Here is a 25,542-nt window from a genome sequence, read left to right as displayed (position 1 = left end):
CACCATAATGGCTTTCCCTAGGGACTCTTGCTGACGGGGGCTTTAACCTCCCATATTTAACCGTTGTACTCACTATCACACAAGCTCTTCCCACAGACAGCGCCAATTGTAGGGACACGATTTTCAGACCAAGCCCAAAATATAAGGGATCTTGGCCCAGTGAACCCAGTACAATAAATTTGTAAAGGGTGAGTCAAAGAGCTAGGCTTTAGTGCATGGATAACAGTTAATATGGTTTTGGATGATGAACCAACAAGAATTAAACCCAGTTTGTGCAAGAAAGTTTGTCCTCGGCACAGTCCGAGGAGCTCCGTTCTAATATATATTGGATGATAATGGTTACAGGAGTTGTTGAGATTACTACAGTGCTTTCTCTTCTCCTTTTTTCGTCCCCTTTTCATGAAGGGCCTTTTCCATTATATAGTTCCTTTTGGATGATCTTAATCCTGCACTTGTTGATCCTTTGAGCCACCACTTGGGTGCTTGTCCCATCAGACACCCTTTCTGGCCTTGTGTGAGTTGTGGTTGCCGAGGTAGCACTGTTCAGGGGTCTTTTCCACATAAATACGGTCAGAAGGTTAGCTGCAGGGCATTCAATGCAGTGTAGCAGCTTTCCCTTAGATATTTTTGAATCCTTATCCCTCTTGTATATTCATGATGCTCGTCCCTATCATTAGAACTTCTTGGAAGGTCACTTTAATCATTAGGATCTATATCTGATCTGCATTTAGCTTATCTGAGGAGATATTCTTCATTGGATTCGGACTACTCACGATCTCGGACTACTCACGATCTCGGCCGAAGCCCAAGACCCCACAATGTATATTTCATGAATTAAGCCTTCACACTTTATTTTATTTTATTTTATTTTAAAGATGAAACTAAATCTCATATGCTTACAATAGAATTAAAGTTAGATTTTAGAAATTGTGATTATGTGGTTATCTTCTTTTTGCGACTAGTATCTACCTTCTCATTTATTATTAAGAAAATTTATCTTCAATTAAACTTCATCGGTTTTTAGAAGTTATAGTTGCACAAGTGGTTTTTTTTTTTTTTTTTTCAAGTGCCTATTCTCTTATTAATTATTAAGCTAATCAACCTTAGACTAAACTCCGTTGCTAATAGTGTATTCTATATAAAACTATAACACCTAAATTTTAATAAATTTTAAGTTCTATTATTAAAAATTTCAAGTACTTTAAAATATTATAATATTATATTTTAATATAGTAAAATTTACATCCAACATACCGTGCTTTCACAAAGTAACTCAATATATGTATGTATTACACATCATGAAATGAATGTGATTTTGTCATCTAACTCTAATTATTAAGATAACTAATTTATCTAGATAAGACTCTTTTAAAGTTAAAAAAAAAAAAGATAACTAATTTACTTTAAATAAGACTCTTTTAAAGTAAAAAAATGACACACTAATTATTAATATAATTGTGATTTATTCACATATACTAATATTTAATTAAGCTGTGCATTTCATAGACATAATACTAATATATTATTATTATAGTGAGATCATGTTTTTTCTAAACATGTTATTTATTTATTTTTTTGATAGGCATTTTTAAGGATTATGATTTTCGGTCAAACTACGTATTCTACCATTTAAAAAATAAAAACTAATGTGATAAGATTATATTGAAAGGTGAAAAAAGACTATATGAAATCTTTATAAATTTTAAAATTTATTAAAAATTAGCTGAATTCTACACGCATTTTTAAATATCTTATTAGGAATAATTTGTGTTATTTAAAAAACAATCTCAATTCAGTCCAAAATTATTTAGTTCTATATTCTCTAATAGCCCTTATCTTCAAATTAGCGTGCGTTTGCCCAACACTGAAATTATATTTCAGTTGCGTTTTGCATTTTTTTGGGTCTCATGTCACTATTTATGGGACTACCAAACCCAGCAGAACCTAGATTTCTAAGTAAATTTAGGTCCCACAATACTATTCACACTTTAAAAAATTATTTTACTACAGTATTTTCAGCCATAAATTTTCAGTTTTCAACAAATAAGCGATATTTAAATAAACCCTTAGTTACACGTTAGCTAAAAAAATGATATAAAATGTAGTTTTTTCTCCATTCTTTTCTAATCTAGTAGGTAATAACTATTACCAAATTAATTTAAAAAATTGCTTTTTCTAAGTGGGCAATTGTTTTTTTATGATAGAACTTGTCTAGTCCCCACCACTCGGCCTTTTTACTTCTTTGACACTGCTTTAGCGCCTATAAATTTGCACCCTCAGATATCATACTTCAACAAAGCATAAGAAAGTGAGAGCAGCACGAGTGAGAGAAGGAAGAAAGAAAGAAAAGAGAGAATGGAGACTTTCCCAGTTATTGACTTGGAGAAGCTAAATGGTGAAGGGAGAGGAGAAGTTATGGAACTGATAAAAGATGCTTGTGAGAACTGGGGCTTTTTTGAGGTACTAGTATAGTAATTTTCTTTTTATTATTTGCTGTTCTTTTGAAGCAATTATGATGTAGAAGGCTTTACTAACTGTTGTCTTGGGCATCATTTTTAGTTGGTCAATCATGGCATTTCTCATGATTTCATGGACACCGTGGAGAAGCTGACAAAGGAGCATTACAGGAAGTGTATGGAACAGAGGTTCAAGGAAATGGTGGAGAGTAAGGGCCTAGAAGCTGTTCAGTCTGAAATCAATGATTTGGACTGGGAAAGCACCTTCTTTTTGCGCCACCTTCCTGTCTCAAACATATCTGAAATCCCTGATCTTGATGAAGATTATAGGTTTCAACTATAACTTTACAGTTTACACTTAATTTTTCTCATATTAGTTGTATTACAAAATATATATGACAGGTGTTACTAAAATATATATATATATATATATATATATATATATATATATATATATATATATATATATATATATGGACACCATTATATCACTCTGTACTGATTTCATGTATTGCTTCTGACTCGTTTTCTTAATTTGGTAAAGGCCAGCTAGCTATCCTTGACACAATTATTGTTGTTTGACCGATTTCAGGAAGGCAATGAAGGAATTTGCATTTCAATTAGAGAAACTAGCTGAGCAACTCTTGGACTTGCTGTGTGAGAATCTTGGGTTGGAGAAAGGATACCTGAAAAAGGCCTTTTATGGGTCCAAGGGCCCAACTTTTGGCACTAAGGTTAGCAACTACCCTCCTTGCCCCAAGCCAGACCTGATCAAGGGTCTCCGGGCCCACACCGATGCCGGTGGCATCATCCTTCTCTTCCAAGATGACAAGATCAGTGGCCTCCAACTCCTCAAGGATGGCAAATGGATTGATGTTCCTCCAATGCGCCACTCCATTGTGACCAACATTGATGACCAACTTGAGGTATATTCGGCCAAGCCCAACCCAACCTGTTTGCCACTTTATCATATTGTACTTCCTTAGCATACTGACTTTCATAGGTCATTTCCACTTATAATATCATTCATGTGCTGTTATCTTTTAATAAATATGTTATTTGAAATGGTTTTAGAATGTAATAAAGAGAATGTGTGCCCTTTATTCTTTAGTTTTATGAGGGTGATTTATTTTATATATATATATATATATATATATCCTATGGTGCTAATTTCCTTCTTGTTCCTTTTGTAGGTCATTACCAATGGCAAATACAAGAGTGTGATGCACCGTGTTGTTGCTCAACCGGACGGTAACAGAATGTCCATCGCATCATTCTACAACCCAGGCAGTGATGCTGTGATCTATCCAGCACCACTATTGATCGAGAAAGAAGCTGAAAAAGGCCAAGTATACCCAAAGTTCGTGTTTGAAGACTACATGAAGCTCTATGCTGGCCTGAAGTTCCAGGCCAAGGAGCCAAGATTTGAAGCCATGAAGACCATGGAATCCACCATTAATTTGGGTCCTATTCCCACCGTCTGAGTCCTCTCATGACGGAAAGGAGTTAAGTGTGTGTTTCTGTTAATAAGCAAAAAGTATTGGTGATGAGTCTTGCTGTCTCTCTGTTGAGTGAATAATAAGTTTGTTGTCTAGGTGTGCTTTGACTAGCATGCAACTTATAGTTATAGGTAAGCTATATGCTTGGACTTGCTGGTCCTATTTCGTCATGTATGTGCTGGTACTGTTGGTTAGGTGAACTACTTAGAAAATGACTAAAACTTATCACTTTTGATGACTCTTAAGATTCAGTTTGGCTTATTATGCTTGAGAACATATTTTGGGAATCCAAATCAGAATCAATGTAAATGAATGTGTAAATTAATAAACAATAAGGAGACCATCTATAAAGGGTAAAAGACAGGTTCCAAGCTGTTTTTTCCAGTTTCAGGTCCTACTATGGTAATGGACTCTAATGTGCAAGCTTAAAAGGAGTTGTTGAGTTTAAAGAAGCTCAGCCCTGGAAAGGCAGATAGCATAAAAGAATATGGTATATCCTATAAGAAGGAAATGTTCAATGATTATCATATTCTCCTTAGAAGGAAATGTTCAATGATTATCTTTGATATGCCCCATAAATGTGGTTTCCTTGTTAGACTTCAATATCACATAAAAAATCTATCTTCTGCAAGTGGAGCACTAATAAAATATAAGCATGCCCCAGCTCAGGAAAGATTCACTCCCCAAGGCCATAGTGAAGTAATTGCTACCGTACCACTGGAGGCACACAAACAGGAGTACGTTTTATTGATACCACTAATTTTTTTGTTAAAAGTTCTTGCCAGTTGCCACTAATATGAGGGGACCCAGGTTCTTGAACCCTCATGTTATTGGATAGCTGGGATACACAAAGCACTAACCTTTTCTTAATTGATATGTTGTAAATAAAAAGATAGTCGTTTGTTATAAGAATCATTGAAATATCAAATTGCTCCTGAATATTAGAAAGTGCAAGAATAAAACATTGAAAATCCCAAATCAGCTCTGATGAAAACAGACTTGGAAACCAGGTTGTATAAAGAATTCCAAGACTTTAGAAAGAAACTCTTAAGTAGGGAGACAATGGCCAGCAGCAGGAAAAAATTAAGTTAGGATTGGAGTAAGAGTTGATGCATAGAGGAACACTAAATGCACTACTACTACGCTGGAACCATATAACTGAAATACATTAATGAAAAGTGTAGGTGACTTGAACCACTGCTACCGCTTTCTTCTAACTCGCATCACTAGTCGTGGAAACAACAGACTTCTGAGGTAGGCAAACATATTCCTAGAGCCGGTCTCGAATCAAATTTACTCCAGCCATATCTATTATTTTTACAGGTTGAATAATCATCATTCCGGCCATATCTATTATTTTTACATGTTGAATAATCATCTAGATTAAGGGATGTTACATTGGCCGCGAGCAGTGTTGCATTAAAAGCAGTTTTTAATGCTTTAACTTGTGGAAAGTAAAAATTACATGAAATGAATGTTGTGCAACACGACTGATCAAAAAGGTATAGTCATATCATACAAGTGGGATAAATGCAGATTTAAAAGGCAAGAGTAAGATATAAATTAAGATTAGCAATTGTAAGAAAGAGTAGTTTGCATTTTCTACGGAAATATAAAACCCCTGCTTCATTCTTTCAAAATGCTTGAGTTGTTTAGTTTCCACTGTTGACAAATGAAAAAATGGTCAGGTAACAAATAAACACCCAATGACGAGAGAACTCAACTATGCTTATCAGAAACCAACCTCAACAGTGTTAGGATGAGATAAGGAGTGACAAACCTTATCTCATAGGCAAGGAAGAATATGATTTGATAAAATATCTGGCCCCAAACACAGTGGAATGGAATAACAAGATAGGAGACATATAGTTCAATAAAGTTCAACCCAACTATGCTTTTATCGATCTCAGCAAGTTCTCACTGGAAATCTTGCACGAACACACTAGCATATATTAAATATTTCAACCAATGAAACATCAATTGCCTAATTATTTTTACCAAGTAGGATGCAAAGGTTTCCCTTTTCAATGACAAGCCAGAAGTTCACCTAGGTTCAATGCACAATCCACATTGATTTCCAGCCGTGTCAGAACCCATAAAACCTGAATTGAGGTAAGAGACATATACTTTACCTCCCACTTTAGTGACATCACATACAAACACATCATAACCATGCACCCAGAATAATCTAAACATAAAACAGCCATCAATCATTCACACCAATAAGTTTCTTCTTAAGTATCATTACTGTTGTTGTTTTGCTAAATGTCTCTTCTTAAATATTATAAGTACCTTTCAAAGATTAGGTCACATCACACTATTTTTTTCTAAGTCATCATCTGTAAGTGCAATGCAGCGTAATATGACGGATCTTTCACAGGTATATTAAAAAAATTTCAAACTAAAATATATGGGTAAGTGACCACCAGCCCAAGTGGTCCTCTCCTCTCCTGTTCAAGAGCAAGAATATGGATGTGGGAGGATGGAGTTACTTGTCACTTGTATTATCATAACTTTATCAAAAAATTAAAAAAAATAAAGAAAATCATAGGGCTGAGGTTTTGTTCCCTCTATTTTATAGCCAGATTTTTTTCCCTTTTCATTTGGGGTGCGGTCAGGGCAAGGCAGTTGCACAGTTCACAGTATTCATTTTCTACACATTTGAAAAATACACATCAACAGTTCTGCAGCCTAAAGGTTCACAAAAGAAACTGCTTGATGAAAACAAATTATGAAATATAACAAATGAAAAAAGTCCAAACAATGATCTAGACAAAATTGGCACTCAGAATGGCAAGGCCAGAATCATACCCTAAGCAAATGAAATAGTTTATTGAAAACTCATCCGTATTCAAACAATATTTTAGAAAATTTCACCTTGAAAATCAGCATGGAGAACTGAAAGCACAAAATCTTTTGAGTAAACGGCTGCTTAAGGATGGCACCTGATTTGTCAGTACCAAAAGGAAGATATATAGATAGCCACCATTTCAATAAGAAAAAATCATATCCTTTCTCTAGTTCATGCTCATGATTGATGAGATACTTGAAGGCAAGCTGTGATGAAGGTAGATGTTATCAATCCATATCACTTTCCTGATTCTTGATCAACCACATCACTCTTAACTTCATGAGTCACATCTGTGTCTGACTTTGCAACCTTTTTCTCATCTCCTTCCAATGCATCTCCATTAGAGCAGTGGTTCTTCAGAACCATCGAAATGTCAGCCTCAGAAGCTCCAGCAAGTTTAAAGCGCTCAACAGCAGCATCCAGGTTTTTCTTCCAACCCCCCAGCCCCAGTTTGCATTCAACTTGAGATCGCTCAAAAAGCATGTTACCCCAGAAGAGATGTATCTGTGATCTCATCACAGCTGCTTGTTCCGCTGCTTCATCTGCTGAAATTTCACCCTGACTGCCAAGGCTAGAGGGCTCACCTTCAGTATTACTTCCTTGTTTCTTTCTTCTTTTTGATAACTCTTCCTTCTTGCTTGCACTTGGATCTTTTAGCTCTTTTGCTCTCTGCTCCTCAAGCTTTTCCCACATCTCAGTCGCAGCCTTCATCTTTTCCTCCGCACTATCAAAAAGGTTGAGCGTTTCTGCAGAATCCCAGCTTGAGAGATCTATCTTCTTTGCAAGTGCAAATGACCAATGAAGCTTGGCCATTTCAAATTGCTGCTGACCCAGAGCAAGCAATCCCTCATAAAAATCAGGTTTGATAAGAAGTGCCTCCTTATACTTCTCTCTGGCCAGAGAATATCTTTCCTTAACCCAGTCATAAGCTGTTTGAAGCTGTGCTGCCACTACATCCTTTCCAGCAGATTCATCTAAGGGAATGCGTTTTCTAGCTGCACACATATGAACATTTCCCCAATTGAAGAAAGCCAAAGCAGCCACCTCCTGGAACTTTGCGGCAGCCTTGTCAAAAAGACCTTGAGCATCTTCACTTGTCACCGTCTCCTCAAGTGCCTCAGAACAAAGCTCCATCCCAAGCTCATGCAAATCAATATGCGCATCTGGGTCAATACCAACATGGGTGCGGAAAAGCTGAGCAAATTCAAACAACCAATCATCCATCTCCACTTCCTTGCATTCAGGATCTTCTGCAGCTCCTGATTTCTCCTTCTGAGCTTCTTTCTCTGGCTTATCAATTATGGCATCAGCAGGTTCCAACACAGATTCACTTAGTGATGAATTAGAGCCACTATCATCTCCCTTATTTCCCTCGCTCTCCATAGCCTTCTCCTCCTCTTCTTCCAATAATGGTGGCTCCTGCTCAGGACTCACCTCCACAATGTGCAATCTCAACATCCCAATTGAATCTGCCTTATCTGTTTCAGGATCTTTTGGGACAAGGCTATCCACACAAGACTCTGCAAATCTGAGTTCCCCTGTACAGGTAATGGTCACCAAATCACCATCATTGTCCTTATACTTGATCAAAACTGACTTTGATGATGGAAACCGTTTGCTCACAATCTCCCTTAAAACTCTGAAACTGCATTTCACCGGCATCTGAGAAAGCCTTATGTCATGATCATAAACAAGCTTCAACAGCCTCCATTGGATTGCAGCCTCTGTAGGTTGCCCATGAGTAAGCAACGACACTGATGAAGAAGACAATTGTTCCTTCTGGCTATCCTTGCTTGGATTAGCAGGTTTTGAAGAGCCACTTGAAGGCTTCAACACAAGTTTCAACAATTGGGCTTTAGACTCAGGACCATTTTCATTGGGTAGAACAGTTTGGGATCTCTCTGGCTTATTATTAAGTGATACCACTGATCCCCCTGCTGTAGTAGTTGGCTTCTTTCCTACTGGCCGGGCAGGCAAACATGGCCCTAAGCCAGCAATTGGGGCACCACGAACTGCAGAAGCCCCAAGGGCAGCAGGGGATGGGCGGCTCTGGAGGTCCTGCTGTGCTTCCTGGCGAGGACCCAATGCCATCCTCAACCTTCGGGCAATCTCCAAAGCATCACCATGATTTGGATCAGCCCCCAACAACACCTGCACATCCTGCATCGCCATTTCATACTTCCCTATCGCCTCAAATGCCCGAGCCCTCCTAAGTAGAGCCCGGACAAACCGGGGCTGGACCTGAAGCGCCATGGTACACTCAGCAATCACAGTGTCATAGTCAATGGGCTTCATTTGCATCAAACAAGCCGCCCTATTGCTATGAAACACAGCTCTATCCAGGTGGGTTTTAGGGGTAAGTTTAAGAGCATTATCATACTGCTCAAGAGCACCCACATAGTCCTTATTCTGAAACCTCTTGTTCCCTTCTTCTTTGAGCTCATGAGCCCTTTTCAAAAAGATTGAGGAGTCCAAATCAACACCACCATTAGCATTTGCAGTTGAATTATCCCCTGAAACTTGGTTTGCACCACCCTTCTTCTTCCTACCCCCTGATTTCCCCATATAATTTCAATCTCTCTCTCTCTCTCTCTCTAACACACAAATATCTATATGTATCTAAATGAATAAAAAAGCAGCAAGCTTGCCAAAAATAAATTTGTGTTTATGAATAAAAACAGAGAAGTGGGTACTTACAATTTACAAATAATAAGCTCAAAGATGCAAGCTTTTCTGTGAAGATTTTAGCTTCTGTTTGATTGCCCCAGAAGATGGGTTGGGATGATGATAAAGAGGGATTTAGCTGGGAGATATGTTTGTTTGGTTTTGGAGCTCAGTTGGTACGAGAGAGAGATAGCGAAATTGGTAATGGAAGTGAAAGGAAAAGATTGAGGGGGTTTAGGAGAGTCACTGTGGATGAAACCCTAGATGGTGGGCTCAGAATCTTTTGTCATCTTTGATAATCATAGTTTTGCAATTGGGTCATCCTTGACCGTTTGATACGTCCAATGTTGTTTCATCATTGACTAGATCAATCTCCTTAATTCGGACATGTTCATCACATCCAGCAGGGTCCACGGGATCCAAATGAATCCCTGCGTTGCTGATTCGACACGTGGCAATATAAATCGTTGTCCATTTATCTCACCGGGTGTTTTTTTTTTTTTCCCGAAATTAATAATTTGTGGAAAAATCTACCTAGTACGGTGTTCCAGCAAAACAAAAAGGTTGTTGTGGTGCAGTGTTCTAATATATGTCAACTTATTGAAGTGAAGTGATAGAGAAAAATTGGCGATTCTACTTCAGTTCAGAGTTTTTGACTTTTTTTTTTTTTTTTTCTTTGGGTCCTATGATGTAATCTATGAAAAATGTATCCTAGATTCCTAGTACATAAAGTAATATGTTGGTGAGAACTAAGGGTATGTTTGTTACCCGTTCTAAAATCACATTTTTATATTTTAAACAACATTACACATATTTTTATCTATTTTTTCACCCATACGTATTTCAAAAAATTACAAAAATATCATCTTAAACTACTCTACCAAACACTCGTAAGTATTTGTGGTAAATTTGTCAAGATGATGAAAGTACTATAGAAAAAAAAAGTTATTTTGAATTATTTTTGTCAAAATCTTTTATTTTTCCCATTAAAATACTTTTTTTTTTAATGGTAGATTTTTTTCCCCTGTGAATAAGGTTACATATATTCAAGAAAAATAGGTAACAATGAGAACCGAGGAGATGGGTTTGGAAGTTTAAGGTCTCCATGATCATACTAGATATTAATGGAGTGCCATAGCCAATAGAGAAGCATATGCCTCTATTTAGTAGACCTTTTTAGACGGGAGATGAGCTTTATGGAGCAGCTATATTTTTTAATTTACAACCTCTGAGTCTGAGATATTAGAGGTAAGTATATTGACCCATTATGGGTCCGTTTGAATAGAACTTATTGCTGAAAATTGAAAACTGAAAATACTGTAGCAAAATAATTTTTAAATGTGTAAAAAATTACTGTTTACTCTTTTTTTACTGTTCATATGCCTTACTGCACTGTTCATGTCCCATGAACAGTGCACTAAGTGCTGGTCTTAAAAAAAAAAAAAAAAAAAAAAAACGCAGAGAGCTGGACGCAGACGCGCTATCCAAACCCTCTCTATGTGTCAGTTTTTGAAACTATAATTCAAGCCAATTTTTGCACCATTACCTTCTTGGGATCATTGGCTTTTCTAGAACCTAAACTCCCTATTTATTTTCAGAGATGTTAGAGGTGAGCTTATTGACCCATTATGTATCAGTTTTTGAAACCAGGCCGTGTTTGTTTTGGGTGTAAAAGAAATACGGAAAATATTTTACACCATCGATTGTGTTTAGGTTGGCTGGAAAACTCGGTCAAACTAAAAATGAATTATGGTTGACTTTAAAATTTCACCACCTTCAATGTAAAACCATTTATATTTGCATTTCATTTTCAAACAAATTACACCAATTTTCAGCTTCTACCATAGAGAGAGAGAGAGAGAGAGAGAGAGAGAGAGAGAGAGAGAGAGAGAGAGAGAGAGAGAGAGAGAGAGAGAGAGAGAGAGAGAGAGAGAGAGAGAGAGAGAGAAATAATTTTTTTCTTTGATTTCACAATCGGTGTTTAGTTTGAGAAAAATTGATTTTTTTTTCTTTGGTTTATATGTTGGGATTTTCTGTCATAGTATTTGTTTGAAAGTTGAGAAAATGTGTGAAACTAAGACTGCGTTTGGTTCAATGATAAATCAATTTCAAAAATTATTTTCCGCATTTGCGTGTGTTTGGTAGGCACAGAAAATTTGGTCAACTGAAATTATTTTACAGTTTGATCGTAAAATAGCCCTTATATGATGGAAAATCAAATTCGTTCCTATTTTACCTTCAAATCACATTTTCGACTGAAAACAGAGAGAGAGAGAGAGAGAGCACAAAGAGAGGGAGACAGAGAACGAAGAGAGAGAGAGAGAGAAAGAGAGAGAGAGAGAGAAGTGCCGATGAGCTCGCGCCGGCAAGATCGAGCCCTAAGCTCAGACGTGCCGACAAGCTCGCATTGGCGAGATCGAGTCGCGAGGTCGCTACCACGCTGGCGAGATCGAGTCGCGAGACCACCGTCCCAAGCCCAAACTTACCCCCGTTGTTACCAATCTGGCCGCCGTTACCGATCTCTTTCCCTCAATCTCTTAATCTTTCTCTCTTTGATCTCTGATTTTTTTGTTGCTGTTGTGGTGGCGTGAGTAGTGGCGTTTTGATGGCTTTTCATCTCTGATTTTTTTGATGTTTTGGTGGCTTTTGATCTCTGATTTTGTTGTTGTTGTTGCGGTGGTGGTGTTTTGGTGGTTTTTGTGTTGTGTGGTGCTGGTGTGTGGGTGGTGGTGGATTTTTCTGTGGGTGGTGGTGGATTTCTTGATATAACACTTGTTTGGAAGCTGAGAAAATGGCTGAGGAAATGTGAAAAATTAGTGAAAAATTTGCATTTTCTGAATGTTACCAAACCCTTCAAATTATTTTCCAATATAATTTTAAAATTGCAACCAAACACTATAAATTATTTTCTTTTCTCGAAAATATTTTCACCTGAAAATATTTTATACTCGGAAAATATTTTACACCCAACCAAACGCAACCTAATAGAAAATGTGTTATTTGGAGGATTTTCAAGAATACAACCCAATACTTTAAAATATTTTCCTCTAGCATTTTTTGGGATGCAACAAAACATTTGAAGATATTTTCCTTTTAGAAAAATATTTTCACTTGAAAATATTTTAAACACCGAAAACATTTTACATTAAGCCAAACATAGCCAATAATTCAAGCCAATTTTTTGCACAATTATCTTCTTGGGAACAATTGGTTTTCTAGATCCCAAACTCCCTATTTATTTTCAGTTTATATGGTGAGTCTCAAATCTTGGAGGAAGAGATGTATCTTTGTCTTAAAATAATATATATATATATATATATATATATATATATATATATATATATAAAGAGAATTAATTTGTTTTCAAATTTGCTTTTTGGAAATTGGAAGGAAACCATAATATATATTTCTGGGATTGAATTTGATAAATGCAAAGATGAAATGGTTGCCGAGTCTTATGTTTCTGTTTGAGAGAACACAATAAGGTCATCCTAATACATAAAGTAGGAATTTTGGGCAGATTGGGGCAATTTTGATTAATTTGAGGATGCCTTCTTCTTAATACCACGACAAATGTCTGGAAAGGACATCAATGGAAAAGGACTAAGAGGAAATGATGGAAAATGAAAGTTCCCTCGTGTTGTTGGCAAGCTGGGAATTGATGTCAGATCACAGATGCTAGAAAGATGGATTTACTTAGTCATCTCAAAAATTGGGCTCGATAAATGGGTTTGGACTAAAATTTTTATAAATGGGCTTTTGGGCATAAGGAAAAATTTCAAGGGGGATTTTACTGTTTTAGTGGAGGATATGAACTTTTTAGTAAGAGTTAGGGTCTTTTTTAAAATATTAAAAAAAAAAAAGAAGAAGAAGAAGAAGAAAGGAGTTAGGGTTAAGTTAGTAAACCAAAATGTTTTGTTCATTTATTTTCAAATAAGAGTTAAAAAATATATTCTCAAGGATCTTTAGATCGAATGGTATATATATATTTTTTGTTTCTTTAATGAAGACATCAAATATTTAAACCCCTCTTTTCACTTATAAAAAATAAAAAATAAATTGAAATGGAATGGAAATTTAATGATTAGAGAAACTGGGTAAGAATTTTTTTTTTTTTTTTTTGAGAACCAACTGGGTAACAATTGAATGGCAATATTTTGTGCAGGGAAAATGCATGTTATGCATGCTCCACACTCATGGTTAAAATAGATATTTATATTTATATTTTTATAAAATGAAATATCAAAATATTTTATTTATTTATTTATTTTTAAATAAGAGTTAAAAATATATTCTCAAGGATCTTTAGACCAAATGTTTTTTTTTTTTTTAATGGAGACATCAAATATTTAAATCCCTCTTTTCACTTACAATAATAAAAAAAATTAAAATGGAATGGAAATTTAATAATTAGAAAAATTGGGTAAGAATTAAATGCAATATTTTGCGAAGGGAAAATGCATGTTATGCATGCTCCACACGCGTGGTTAAAATAAATATTTATATAAAATGAAATACTTTGATTATTTTTAGCTTCTTCTAAAATGTAATATAAAGTTTTGAAAGCTCATACTTTTCCACAATTTATCATAATATATATTAAGTTTATAGAGTTATAAAATAATGCTAAACTATGTTAATTTAAAGTTTAGAACTCATTATTTTTTTAGATAAAGCAATCCACTACACTAAACAATATTTTATTAATTAAATATATATAATAACTAAATTTTTTTAGCAGACTTTCCACAAGCTAATTGGTGTCTCCTGAGTCTATTTTTTTTTTTTTTAATATACAATATAGAAATTCTACTTTAACCTAATCTAAATGTATATGTGTGTGAAACTCCTTCCTAGAGACTTAAACCTTGACCCTTGCCTCCCATACCCCACAAGTACTTATATTTGTGGAGTGACTATTGCACTAATAGTGTCTCTTGAATCTTGATTTAGTATTCTCTAGTCTTTTTTTGAAAATTGTTTTCCAAAGCACTTGTATTTCGGGGCAAAAAAAAAAAAAAAATCACGTTACATTTTTAAACTCTATACTTCAAAGACAACTTCAAGGGGGGATTTTATTATTTTAGTGGAGGATATGAACTTTTTAATAAGAGTTAGGGTCTTTCTTCTTTTATTTTTAAAGGGGAGTTAGGGTTAAGTTAGTAAACCAAAATATTTTATTTATTTATTTTTAAATAAGAGTAATTAAAAAATCTTTTCAAGAATCTTTAGATCAAATGGTTTTTTTGTTTTTGTTTTTGTTTTTAATAAAGACATCAAATATTTAAACTCTTCTTTTTGCTTACAATATGTTATAAAAAAAAAGAAGTTGAAATGAAATGGAAATTTAATAATTAGCGAAAGTGGGTAAGAATTGACTGCCAATATTATGTGCTGGGAAAATGCATGCTCCACACGCGTGGTTAAATTAAATTTTTTATATTTATATTTTAATATATTTATATATATATACACACACTCCATTTGTCCCGGTTTGTTTGTCCTAATTGAAAAGTCAAACTTTTTAAGGAAACATCATATATTATCTTATCTGCCTTATAAAAATGTACAAGTTTACAAAACTACCATTAAATAAAGTTATCAGTTTTTTTTTTAAAAGAGTTATACTTAATGAGGCAACTGAAAAGGTACCCAAATTATATTGATTTTTTAAATATTTGTTAGTTTTCTTTTCAAATAGATTTGAAAAAAAAAGTAGGGGTATAATAAGAATATTAGTAAATTAATTAATTTTATTTTTAGAAACAGGACAATATTTTGGGACATCCCAAAATGAAATAGAGGACAAACAAACTGGAACGGAGAGAGAAACTAATAGCTAAACATTTTAATTTTTGTTAACCGTGACTCATTGCGCCACTTGGCTACATAAATTAATACCACATATACATTTAAAAACACCAAATAGTTGTGACTTTTCATTTTTCAATAGGCATATTTTCGGTTAATAGACACATTTTTATTTAATAGGTAGCTTTTCGATCAATAGACACTTTTTCATTCAATAGGCACATTTTTATTCAATAGATACATTTTTGGCCAATATGCACCTTTCTGGTCAATAGACACCTGTTTGTATATCCAATATAAAGGGTTATGACATTTCAATAGATACCTTTTGGTATACATCTTTTCATTTAATAGGCACATTTTCAGTCAATAGGTACATTTTTTATTAATAGACACATTTTCACTTAAGAGGCACACTTTTTTTTTCCTATTGTAATTGCCATTCATCAAAAGAAACACATTACGCAGTACATTCATGTCTATAAATCAACCAAGACAATTAATTATAGACAGAGAATAGGACATTTTCCAATCTTAATCTATACAATGTAGATCCATATATATGTAAATGCATTAACCAATATCATTGCTGAAGGAAAAAAAAAACAGAGTCGATCATAAAGTTAAGTCTGAATCTTAAGCCCAAAAAAAAAAAAAAAAAACCTGGCGGAAACATCTCCATTTATAGCTTTGATCACTATGCGTTTCAAAACAATCAAAATAATTGAAATCCAATACTGAAAATAGAAAGAAACAAAAAGAAAACAATCACACTCTCCTTAGTAGGATCCCCTCTCTCTCGCCTTAGTACGAGTCCTCCCTCCCCCCTCACCGATACGGGATCTTATTGGGTCTTCAATAACCTATAGGCTTGAAAACCCTCTCACTAAAATGACCAAACAATTATAGACGACATACAACACCTCCAACTCACGAAAGAAGAGGAAGAAGACATCTTCATCTCAAACACTAGCAAATCAGACCTTTTAAAGGAATGTGTGTTGAGTTTGTTTATTCGACTTCTTGCAAATTGGCACCAAAATATGCGAGCTTTGAAGAGCACTTTAAGATCAGCACGGAGGATGGGCTCAAATTTAAGGATTGTAGATGTTGGGAAAAATATCCTCCAGTTCAAGTTCAACTCAAAATACCAAATGGAATAGGTCGAGAGGAACAACCTATGGAATTTCGACAATAATCTCTTACTCCTTTACAGATGGAAAAAGGGACTACCAGTTGCTAATATTTCCTTCACTCACTCCTTGTTTTGGGTTCAAGTCTAGGGTCTCCCCTTCAAAAGCATGTCTGAAGAGGTAGGAAGGGATCTAGGCAACAAATTGGGGAAGTACATTGAATCCAATAAGTGATCTTAGTTGTCGGAGCATGCTAAGTTTATGAGAATCCGAATGGATCTACCCATTGATAAGCCTTTGCGAAGGGGCGAAAATATCATCAATTCAGAAGAAGACAAGTATTGGGTCACATTTAAATACGAAAGATTTCCCAACTTTTGTTTTCTTTGCGGAATCCTTGGTCATGAATGGAATTGCTTTAAGTCTCCAAGTAACACCAAAGCCCACAGACAATATGGGGATTGGCTAAGAGCAAATGGTTGCTCAAAAAGAGGGATTGAAAAACCCAGAGCCTCTAGTAGCGGTGGCCTCGAGGAAAGGAAAGACGAAGACTCCGATGATTGGAAAACCCTGACGACCTCCAACTCAATGGATGTGGAGGCTAAGCAGGTGGGGTTCCAACAACTTTGACAAGTTGCACATGCCCCAAAAACACGAAACTGAGACAAGAAGGCACGTCAATCATGCAACTAGCAAAAAATCGGGCAAAAGATGACAAGGTAAGTCTTTTGAGCCATGTGCCACAATCTAACAAGCACTCACGTGACCCCCCAAATACCCATAGAAGCAAGAAAGGAAGTAGAGGATGAATCCTCCATAGTGGGCCTTTCAAAACACCCTCCCTTTGAGGCCCAAGAAGCCACCAGCCTGTTGAAACCCACTAAAGAGCTCTCCACTAGTAACGAGACCACCAATATCCTAATAGGCCCAGGAAAAGGGAATTGGTAGAGAATTGCATGAGCCTAAGGAAAGCAAACCTAAAACATTGATCGACAAACACAAAATCTCGATGGGCTTTTAGGCACTAAGAGAATAGGCAAACATATTTTTTTCGGATGAAGAGGAATGCAATCCTTAAAAGAAACTTCAAAACTTACATCACATAGATGGACATGACACCTTTGAGAGATTGGCAGTGGCTGCATAGCAGCACTACCAGGAAAAATGAATTCCCTTTGCTGGAACTGTCGGGGAATTGGGAACCCTCGAACAATTCATGCACTTTGCAACTATATGCGACGCTGTAATCCCACCTTAGTTTTCCTCTTAGAGACAAAATTGAAGAGTAGACGCATGGAGAAAGTAAAGTTCAAATTAGGCTTTTTGAACGGGTTATTTGTTCCTAGTAGGGATCGAAGTGGGGGCCTTGCTTTGCTCTGGTTCAGTGATACAAAATTGGAAATCAAGAGTTATTCAGACCACCACATTGATGTAGTAATCACCAAACCAGGCAATGGTCTCTCATGGAGATTCACATGTTTCTATGGGTACCTGGAGACCCATCTCAAGGAAGAATCGTGGAAACTCCTTTCTTTTCTTAGTAATCAATTTAATTTGCCTTGGTTTTGTTGTGGCGATTTTAATGAAATTTTGTATATACATGAAAAAACAGGAGGATTCCAACACTCTTAAAGCCAAATGGATGGCTTTCGTCAAGTTGTGAATTCTTGTGGTTTTAAGGACTTAGGGTATCGTGGTCCTGATTTCACCTGGTGCAACATGAAGGAAGGGAATAGCAAAATATCGCCTCGCCTAGACAAAGCTTTTGCTACTTCAGAGTGGCTGGAGCCCTTCCTAGATCCCAAAGTGCATCACTTGGTTGAATAAACTTTAGACTATTGCATCCTCACAACCACAAACACCACGCCCCCAACCCGCAAGGGTAAACGTCGCTTCCAATTTGAAGCCATGTGGGTTAAAAGGGAAGATTGTCGTGAAGTCATTGAAGAGGCTTGGAGCTCAAGCGCTCTCTCTACCACTCTTGAAGGGGTAGCATCAAACCTCCAAAGGTGTACAATTGCTCTGACCAACTGGAATCAGAATGTGGTGGGTAATATACCAAAGAAAATCTAAGAAAAAAGAAGAGCTCTCAACTCCCTTACCATTGAAGACCATCAGGGCATTCGAGGGACAAACATCAACCAACTCAGAAAGGAAATCAAGGATCTTCTGGACTGTGAGGAGACCTTATGGCATCAACGCAACAAGGTTCATTGGTACAAGAAGGGGACGAAAACACAAAAATATTTCATTCCCAAGCTTCTAAAAGGAGGAAAAAGAACACCATCCTGGGATTATGGAATGATGATGGTGAATGGTGTGAAAGTAAGGAAATCATTGTAGCCACTGCAATATCTTTTTTGGGAGAATTTACTCCACCTCTTATCCCACCGGAATCAGTGAGGTCACTAATGCAATTCCTAGGCAGGTTATAGAGGAAATGAACATAGAGCTTACCAAGATTTTCACAAGAGAAGAGGTCACCAAAGCGCTTCAACAACTCCACCTAACCAAAGCACTTCAACAACTCCACCTAACCAAAGCACTTGAGCCTGATGGTATGTCTGTAATCTTTTATCATAAATATTGGGATATAATGGGGCCTAACATCAAAAACATGGTCTTAAGTGTTTTGAACTCAAATTTGTCCATGACCAAAATAAACAAAACAAATATCTCCCTCATTTCAAAAACCAACCACCCCACAAAAATGAAAGAATACCATCCCATCAGCCTTTGCAATACTACCTACAAACTTATCTCCAAAATCTTGGCCAATAGGCTCAGAGCCATATTACCAAGTATCATCTTCAAGAATATGAGTGCCTTCACCCCAACCGCCTAATCATTGATAATGTTCTTGTAACATTTGAATTCGTGCATTATTCAAATCATAAAAGTGAGGGGAAGGAAAATTACATGTCAATTAAATTATATATGAGCAAGGATTTCGATAGGGTCAAATGGAATTTCATTAAAGGTGTTAGGACATATGTGAATCATGTTAGAAACATATGTCAATTTTATGTAATTGGCTAATCTTTTGACAAAACGCACTTTACTTGTATTTGGGTAGATCTAGGATGTGCTTAATACTTTAAGAAACAAGATTTCAAATTCAAGTGTTAAAGCCATGCCAGTCTGTCCAAGAAACAAGTGAAGAAGTGTTGATTCATTAAATCTCGATAGCTTCTCGATACCTCTTGATAGCTAGGCTATCTATTGAGACTCTTCAGCCGCTTTTTACTGCATTCTCGATAGCTCTTAATAGGTACTTCGATCAATCGAGAAACCTTTTAGATGCTCGATAGCTCACAACAGATAGCTTGATAGCTTCTCGATAGCTCTCGATAGCTCACAACAGGTCTCAACAGATAACTATCTATCAAGGTATCTATCGAGAATTACGAAACTCAATTTTTCATATATGATTTTCGACCTATGCTTATGTATTTGTATAGGGTTTCTTTTCTCACAACCCTAAACATATATAAGGCTTATTTTAGAGGCCGTCACATAGGAGAATACAAGAAGAACACATGAAAAAGGTGACTAATGCCTTATTCTCTCTAGAAGAAGCTATTGCGTCTTTGCGCATTAGGGTTTTGTAACCAAGTGCTTCTTGATCTTTCATTGTTGATGAAGTGAAGAACTTTGGAGCCAACATTCTTCTTTCTCAAGTTGGTGAGTGAGTCACGTATTGGGATTCGTGCAAAGGAGTTAGTCACATACTGGGATTTGTGCATCAAAAGGATGGCGTTTATATATTGAAGAGTTCAGAAGTTCTTAAGTGGTAGAAGGTTTTTGCTGTAAATTCATCTACGGGGATTGTAGAGTCTAGGGACAAAGGTTTTGTACTAGATTTAAAACTTCTCTTTACTATAGTGAATTGCTTTTCGGGAAAGTTTCCCTCTAGGTTTTTTATTGTGAAACTAGTTTGTTTCATTGGTTTTCCTGGGTCATCATATCTTGTATTATTTATTTTTCCGTTGCATGATATTGATGTTAGTTTATTTTAACAAGGTTTATTAATAATAAATCTAATTAATACTTGAGTTTAAAACTTATTAATTCTATCAACCGGAGTCTAAATTTCCCAACAAGTGGTATTATAGCGGGTACACTCTGATTGAATTAATTTCCTGAGTGTGATCCTTAACCCCCGTTGTTATGGATCGTGAAAAATTTCTTTTGATTCCGCCTTTACTTGATGACACTAATTATACGTACTGGAAAGTTCGTATGAAGGTTTTTTTGCAGTTTTTTGATGAACAGGTATGGCAAGCTGTTGAAGTTGGTTGAATTAAGCCAAAGGAAGTGCTGGTAGATTGGGATGAAGAAACGATCAAAGCAGCAAATTTTCAATAATAGGGTCTTGAATGCTTTGTTTTGTGGGATAACCGATGAGTAATTCAAGAAAATATCATCTACGGAAGTTGCCATGGAAGCATGGATCATTCTTGAGACCACTTATGAAGGTACCAAGGTAGTAAAGACTATGAAGCTTCAATGACTCACTAGTAGTTTTGAACAAATAATGATGGAGGAGGATGAGACATTTGATGAGTTCTATGCTAAACTCAAGGATATTGTGAATTCTGCCTTTAACCTTGGAGAATCTATAACAGAATCTAAAATTGTTAAGAAAATTCTTAGGTCCTTAATTGAAAGATTCTATCCCAAGATCACTGGCATTGAAGAAGTGAAGAACATTGATCAAATCCTTTTGACTGAGCTTGTAGGGAACCTTCAAACCTATGAGATGAGATTAGGTTTAATGGGAAAATGTGAGAAGAGTAGAAACTTGGCTCTTAAGGGTATAGAGGAGGAGATTGAGGACTCTGAAGATGAAGATGAAAGTGAAGATGAAGATGAAGATGATGATGAGGATGAGGATCTAACCTTCATAATTGATGTGATTATCAAACTTCTTCAATTTAGGAAAAAGGATAAGGACAAACCTCATAGGAAACCTAAATCCTCTAGGAAGGGCAAGAATGAAAAACTCCTTATCCAGTGCCATGAGTGTAAAGGTTTTCGTCGTATGAGGATAGAGTGCCCAAACTATCTTATGAAAGAAAAGACCAAGAATTCAAAAGATAAATGGTTGGTTGCTGCCTGAAGTGATACTAAGAATGACTTTTCTAATAAGTTTGTGGATGAATGTAGTCACTTTATGACTTTCGCTGCCACAACCGATAAGGTGATTGTGGAGTGCTAGTGATAGTGAGGATTCTTCTAATGATGAAGTACCTAAGAAGATAGCCCTTCAGGAAGCCTATGATAAGTTATGCACTAAATTCATAAAATCTGAAAAGACTTCTCATCTTTGTAGAAAAGAGCTTAATGAGGTAAAAACTGAAAAATCTAATCTATTAGTCAAATTAGATGAGACTACAAGGTTGGTTGAGACTCTTGTTGTGGAGAACATCTTATTAGAAGAGAAAGTCAAGAATCTTGAGGTAGAGCTTAGTCAAACTAGAACTCAAATAGAGAGGATGTCTAGTGCAAAACTTGATGAGGTCTTGAGTGCTCAAAAGCCTAGTTCTGATAAGACTGACTCAGGATATGCTGTCTCTTCCGACCTCTTCTCTTTCACGACTTCTAGATTAAGGACTGTCTTTGTGCCATAAACTAAGAAATGTGATAAAGGTATGAAATCCAAAACTGATTTGGCTAATTCTAAATCCTTTATTAAGTCTCATGTTTGTCGCCATTGTGGTGTTTCTGGACACATTCATCATAATTGTTTTACGTTGTATTATTAAAAGCAAGTGTCCAAATGGTCACAAGTTTCCTTTGAAGAACCTATACCTTTGTTTGGAGAGTAATTAAAAGCCTTGAGCTTTTTAACTCAATTTCAGAAGAATTTTAATTCTTCCATGTTCTTTAGTAGACATACTAGGACACATACGTTTTCATCTTCACGGCCAAAGACTCGTGCTGTGTGGGTGAGAAAGGGGCTTAAGACTTAATTGTCTTTTCTATTTGTCCCCTACTTTAATTCTTTCTATCTATAGTAGGACTCTCTTTGCTTGATTTCTTATCTGCTTTTGGAATCATGCTTTCATGCATCTGCACATTTCTTTCATGCTTTCATGTTATTTGTCTGTTTTTGTTTGGTTGTTTAGTTTTTATTTTTTTTTCAAAATAAAAATAAAAAGGAAAAATAAGAAAAATACAAAAATAATGTGTTTGTGTACATTGGTACTTGTGTACCTTGGATGGTCATTGAAACAAAATTTTCTAAATTTTGTATCTTTTGTAACTTGGATGAGCATATCTTTGCACAACTTAGCAAGTGAGTTTTATGGCTCTTGTTTATGATGAGTAAGGTTAAGTGATCTCTTGTACTTAACACTCGTATTACTCTTTTTTACGGGAAGGAGTAGAAAATTCTAAGAAAAATGTATAAATAATTATCTCACCATTGTTACCCGCCAATCAATAGCTTAACATAATTGAGTATTTCTTTTCTCTCTCTTATATGCCTATGCATGATATGTTTAATAAAAGAAAATATGCAAAGAAAATAAAAGCAAAAAGATCAAAGTTCTTTATATATGATTGCAAGCGTGTATTTTAGGGGATGTGAGAGTTATAAGATGTACCTCGAAAATGATAGTCTTCATCAAACAGTTATGATTGTATGTGAATTAAAGTGATTTTCTCATATCTCAAATCGTCATAACATGTTGACACTTATGCAATTTTGCAATATTTTTCACACACAACACGCAATATTTTTTGCTACTCTTGATACATGTGCAGGTACAACGTGATTTGGCTATCATAAGGAATACTTGTGTTAATGTATACTCACTAAACTGTCTTAACTTGTTTTTTGAAATATAAAACTGGTTAGACTTGTTTAGTGTGTGTGCATGTTTTGGATCTAAATGCTTGACATGTTTCTTGATTGAGAGATGTTTTCAATGGCTTAAAATGTTGTTTGGATCTTTGGTTGAGTAGGATGCTTAATTGCATTCACATCTGTGTTTTTCTCTTCTTTGAAAAACTGTTTTTAAAGCTTCTCGATAGCTTCTGGACACCTTTTGACAGATTGCTATCTATCAAGCCTTTCTTTCTTCTTGTCGATCTTTTGAGATCCTCTTGCATGCATTGTTTTTCACATGTTTTGCATCTTTCTATTATCTTGTCATCCATAATATCTTGTTTCATTACATTCATGCATTTATATGAATTTCTTTTGCCCTCTTGATCATCCTTGACCATTTTTATGTTTCTCAGTTGAAGTTTTCTAGCTTCTTGTACCCTTTGTCAATCATGACAAAAAGAGAGAGAAATTGTGGTTTCTTTTTAAGATTCTACAAGTTAGGGGGAGAAATACATGCCCTTGTAAAGGGGAGATATGTTTCATCTTGTTAGGGGGAGTGATTACCTCCTTGTTGTTGTAGGAGCTACTTTTAGCTTCTTTTTCTTATACACCAGTCTTGTGACCATGTTTACATACATTGTGCTTATCTTTGAAATATATATATATATATATATATGTGTGTGTGTGTGTGTGTGTGTGTGTGTGTGTGTGTGATGATGATGTATGTTTTCTTCATCTACCTTTATATGTGTTGTTTCTTTTCTATCTTTATACACATGTTTCTTCTTTATTTGTATGTAAATTTTTTTTCTGTCTTACACTAAGATGCCTTGATGAGTTTTGTTTAAAGTATTTCAAAAATACAGGTTGTCAAAATCTTCCTTGCAGTGAACTCTTTTCTTGCAAATGTTTTTCAGAGTTTGTGTTAGAATAGATTTTACTGTATGACTTTTCTCATATGTTTATTTGTTTGTTGTGGTTTTGTCACGGATTGCCAAAGGGGGAAATTGTTAGGACATATGTGAATCATGTTAGGAACATATGTCAATTTTATGTAATTAGCTAATCCTTTGACAAAACGTACTTTACTTGTATTTTGGTAGATTTAGGATGTGTTTAATACTTCAGGAAATAAGGTTTTAAGTTCAAGCGTTAAAGCCATGCAAGTTTGTCTAAGAAACAAGTGAAGAAATGCTGATTCATTAAATCTCGATAGCTTCTCGATACCTCTCGATAGCTAGGCTATCTATCGAGACCCTTCAGCTGCTTTTTATTGTTTTCTCGATAGCTCTCAATAGCTACTTCGATCGATCGAGAAACCTTCTAGATGCTCGATAACTTCTTGATAGCTCTTGATAGCTCGCAACAGATAACTTGATAGCTTCTCAATAGCTCTCAATAGCTCGCAATAGGTCTCAACAGATAGCTATTTATTGAGGTATCTATCGAGAATTACGAAAATCAATTTTTCAGATCTGATTTTTGGCCCATGCTTATGTATTTGTATAGGATTTCTTTTCTCACAACCCTAGACATATATAAGGCTTATTTTAGAGGCCGTCATATAGGAGAATACAATGATGACACATGAAAAAGGTGACCAATGCCTTATTCTCTCTAAAAGAAGCTACTGCGTCTTTGTGTTTTAGGGTTTTGTAACCAAGTGCTTCTTGATCTTCATTGTTGATGAAGTGAAGAACTGTGTAGCCAACATTCTTCTTGTTCAAGTTTGTGAGTGAGTCACGTACTGAGATCCATGTAAAGGAGTTAGTCATGTACTAGGATTCATGCATCAAAAGGGTGGCGTTGATATATTGAAGAGTTTAGTGGTTTTGAAGTGGTAGAATGTTTCTACTGTAAGTTCATCTATAAGGATTGTAGAGTCTAGAGACAAAAGTTTTGTATTAGATCTGAAACTTTTCTTTATTATAGTGAATTGCTTTTCGGAAAGGTTTCCCCCCAGGTTTTTTTTTATTTTGAAACTAGTTTGTTTCATTGGTTTTCCTTGGTCATCATATCTTATCTTATTTATTTTTTTCACTGCATGATATTGACATACTATTGATGTTAGTTTGTTTTAATAAGATTTATTCATAATAAATTTAATTAACAATTTGGGTTTAAAACTTATTAATTCTATCAACTGGGGTCTAAATTTCCCATCAAAATAAGTAATGGAGAAATTGGGTTTTGCTCAATATTGGGTTGATCTTATCATGCATTGTGTCTCTTCTATATCTTATTCAGTGATCATCAATGAGGAAGCCTGTGGTAACATTAAACCTTCAAG

The 25,542-nt window shown here is 35.5% G+C and overlaps 2 protein-coding genes across 2 annotated transcripts; one reads left to right on the top strand and one right to left on the bottom strand.

The window, feature by feature from the left end:
- The first annotated feature begins 2,291 nt into the window (after nucleotides 1-2,291).
- LOC142636055 (1-aminocyclopropane-1-carboxylate oxidase) lies at nucleotides 2,292-4,193 on the top strand. Its single transcript, XM_075810125.1, has 4 exons — nucleotides 2,292-2,460; nucleotides 2,560-2,786; nucleotides 3,049-3,382; nucleotides 3,650-4,193. Exons 1-4 carry the CDS (start codon nucleotides 2,356-2,358, stop codon nucleotides 3,938-3,940), a joined length of 957 nt encoding a protein of 318 aa, XP_075666240.1. The 5' UTR covers nucleotides 2,292-2,355; the 3' UTR covers nucleotides 3,941-4,193.
- A 1,622-nt stretch (nucleotides 4,194-5,815) lies between these two features.
- Nucleotides 5,816-9,719, bottom strand: LOC142636132 (protein CLMP1). Its single transcript, XM_075810223.1, has 2 exons — nucleotides 6,833-9,719; nucleotides 5,816-6,057 (listed from the first exon to the last, which is right to left on the bottom strand). Exon 1 carries the CDS (start codon nucleotides 9,369-9,371, stop codon nucleotides 7,044-7,046), a length of 2,328 nt encoding a protein of 775 aa, XP_075666338.1. The 5' UTR covers nucleotides 9,372-9,719; the 3' UTR covers nucleotides 5,816-6,057; nucleotides 6,833-7,043.
- Nucleotides 9,720-25,542: the final 15,823 nt, after the last annotated feature.

This window comes from Castanea sativa, chromosome 5, assembly GCF_040712315.1.
Source record: "Castanea sativa cultivar Marrone di Chiusa Pesio chromosome 5, ASM4071231v1".
NCBI lineage: Eukaryota > Viridiplantae > Streptophyta > Magnoliopsida > Fagales > Fagaceae > Castanea > Castanea sativa.
Note: the sequence above shows the minus strand (reverse complement) of the source record. Positions and strands in the feature narration are given on the sequence as shown.

What these genes read in the sequence shown, in the direction of transcription:
- LOC142636055 (XM_075810125.1), top strand. Translation starts at nt 2,356, where the DNA reads ATGGAGACTTTCCCAGTTATTGACTTGGAGAAGCTAAATGGTGAAGGG. An exon ending in AGAACTGGGGCTTTTTTGAG is followed by an intron (nt 2,461 to 2,559) that starts GTACTAGTATAG and finishes CATCATTTTTAG; the next exon opens with TTGGTCAATCATGGCATTTC. An exon ending in ACATTGATGACCAACTTGAG is followed by an intron (nt 3,383 to 3,649) that starts GTATATTCGGCC and finishes TTCCTTTTGTAG; the next exon opens with GTCATTACCAATGGCAAATA.
- LOC142636132 (XM_075810223.1), bottom strand. Translation starts at nt 9,371, where the DNA reads ATGGGGAAATCAGGGGGTAGGAAGAAGAAGGGTGGTGCAAACCAAGTT.